The following is a 2,695-nucleotide window of genomic DNA, read 5'->3' on the forward strand; positions in this document are numbered from 1 at the left end:
ATTTGTTCTCGTCACCAGGCTCGAATGGGCGCAAAGCCACGCTAGTATGGATTGCCCGGCTAGTACTTGCGCCTATCTCAGCAACCCCGCGCACGGTTGCAGCCGGACGAGCCGCCAAGCTGCACCCCTGTTGCCGCCACGATCATCCGACCCCCACGGTCGCCTTGCCTTCTTGCGTAATGGATCACAAACGTTCAGCGTCGTCCCTGTGGCAAACATGCGCCCCGCCTTTGCGACTGCCGGTGTTCCATCCGGCTGGGGAACCACGCAGTTTCATGTCCATGCTCAGCAACAAGCACAAACTATTGTTGTGCAGTGCTGTGTGTGAACTGCTGTTTTGCGCAGTGCTCTTTGTGCAGTGCTGTTTGTGCAGTGCTGCTGTGCCATGGATCTCTGTGCTGTGCTGACCTGCGATGTGCAGTCCTTGCTGTTCCTGATAGGCCGAGGTTGCACTGCCCGCCTCTTCAGCCATCTGATGTTTTCAGACGACCACCTCCGCTGGCCCAAGACATTTGAATTTGACTATTCTTCTGTGCCCAGAATGCTTGTCATCACCTTATCATGAAATCATTGGCCCTCAAACATGCGTGCCACACATCACGCGGTAAAGCACGGGCCGTCACATCGCACCGCAACATAGCCCTGCAGACGAGCTCTGCAGTCTCTGCGCAGCTGCGGCGATGTGATGTCACCCGAAACACCGCCGCACACCTCCTGGAACGCTCAAGATGCGGTACGCGAGGAGGATGTACACGTAACAGGTACCGATGCACATCAAGTTGGCTTAGTGAGGCTCTGCGTGACAGCCCGCAGCGGCCTAGTGGGGCGGCACGATGGACGATCTGTTGCAGACGCTGGGCCTCAGCAGAAACAACGCTCCTGAGGACAACGCCGTGTGTTTTGCGCTCTACCCCGCGAACTGCGCTGGAGCCACAGGTGCGCGCCACCAGATCGACCCGTTCTCCGCACCACGACTGCATGGTGACACTGGCAGTCGTGAAACGATATTAATCGTGTTTGATAACCCGTTGAGCTGCTGTGGCACAGCGTTCACTCTCCATGCAGCAAGGCACCAGTGGTGATGCTGCTGCTGCTCAGGGACTGCCGCTTCTCCCGCACCCGACCTCCAAAGCACCCCCACCTCTCCGCACCCCCTCGCGTGTCCAGAGGAGGACCTTGATGCATTGCGCATCGACTGCATGGCGGCCGTGTTGCCCCACATAGAGCGCTACGTCTGGCAGCGGGACGCGTTCACGCTCACCTCGAGCCTGCGCAGCCCGCCTCCATGGGAGCGCCCTCGCCCGCCCGGCCGCCGAGCCGCCGAGCGACAGCAGCAGCAGGAGCAGCACGAACAGCAGCAGCCGCCCGCCCCGAAGCGCGGCCCTCCGTGCCTGTGGGGCGCGGTCGCTTTCGGTGACAGCGTGGATGACGAGTGGTTTGTGGCCTGGCTGGCCCTTGAGCTGACGAGGCGCTTTGAGGGGCTGGCGGCACGGGTGTGGGACGATGACGGCGAATTCCTGCTGATTGAGGTGGGGGCCGCGGCCTGCCGCTGGGTGTCCGCCACGTGCGCGCGGCGCGGGTGCTCGAGGGAGCGCAGTGCACGCGGTCCGAACCAGCAGCGGCTGCCGGTTGTTTCTCTGACAGCAGCTCCGTGTGTGTTGCGCGGCATGGGCCACCCGGTGGTGGTGCTTGATCCGCCGTTGAGCATCACACGACATTCACACAAGTACTACCCCACACTCATATACAAGTAATTGTTCAATGCACCTGCTCCCCTGCCGCGCGTCGCGCAGGCCGCCTACTCCCTCCCCCGGTGGCTCAAGCCCGAGGTCGGCGCCGGCCGCGCGTGGCTGCTGGGCGGCCGCCTGCACGTCGTGCCGCTGCCCAGCGCCCGCCACCCCACGCTGCCGGCGAGCCCCTCGACGGCCGAGGCGCTGGCGATTGTGCGGTCCGAGGTGGTGGACACCCTCGCGCCAAGGTGGGCCGCAGGTGGTGCGTGCGCGGCTGCCTCACTCAGATGCTGCAAGGCTAGGGCTCCGCCAAACTTCTGGCAACGCGAAATCTTCGGGGGGGACATGCAGCCGGTGTGCTCGCAGCTGAAGTGGGAGGCTCAGCTGCTGACATCACTGCTTCATAGAACCTTTGAGGCCTGGCCGCGCACTACGGTAACAGCATCCCTTCCTCGTCCGCCTGCGCAGGATCGAGGCGCCCGTGCTGCAGCGGCTGTCTGGCTACCCCGCAGCCGCGCGCGCCAACACGCACACCGCGCGCGCGCTGCTGCCGCGCCGCGCGGCGGCGGTGCTCAAAGGGGAGCCGCAGCTGATCGGGCCGGCGGTGGAGGCCTTCTACTGCAGGTGGGACTGGAGGCCGCGTGCATGGAGGGAGGTGTATGATAACGACCTCCCTCACACCAGACTGCCAGGCGCCCCTCTGGGTTAATGCCCGGTGTGTGCGTGCGCCAGACGCCTGCGGCCTCTGAAACGAGCCCTGCCGGTTCCCGCCTGCAATCCGCTGACCAAGCTGCCGTCTCTTCCAGCAGCTCGCAGCACGCATCACTAGGCACCGGCGCCCTGGGTCCGCCCAGCCCTTCTGCCCCGCCCTTCACCCACAACCACTTTCTCAAGCCCTCATCAGCCCAACCGCCCTCACCACCCCGACCGCCCTCATCCCCCACACCGCCCCCACCACCCAAACA

General features: G+C 64.4%; 1 protein-coding gene across 1 annotated transcript; it reads left to right on the forward strand.

Annotated features, from left to right (window-relative positions):
- Window positions 1-833: 833 nt before the first annotated feature.
- On the forward strand, window positions 834-2,439 carry MNEG_15001 (putative Protein SGT1; the record flags this gene model as incomplete). Its single annotated transcript, XM_014036528.1, has 5 exons — window positions 834-936; window positions 1,168-1,529; window positions 1,794-1,978; window positions 2,199-2,354; window positions 2,415-2,439. 5 exons carry the CDS (start codon window positions 834-836, stop codon window positions 2,437-2,439), a joined length of 831 nt encoding a protein of 276 aa, XP_013891982.1.
- Between the last annotated feature and the right edge of the window lie 256 nt (window positions 2,440-2,695).

Source organism: Monoraphidium neglectum (genome assembly GCF_000611645.1).
Source record: "Monoraphidium neglectum strain SAG 48.87 unplaced genomic scaffold scaffold04946, whole genome shotgun sequence".
In the NCBI taxonomy this organism is placed as follows: Eukaryota; Viridiplantae; Chlorophyta; class Chlorophyceae; order Sphaeropleales; family Selenastraceae; genus Monoraphidium; species Monoraphidium neglectum.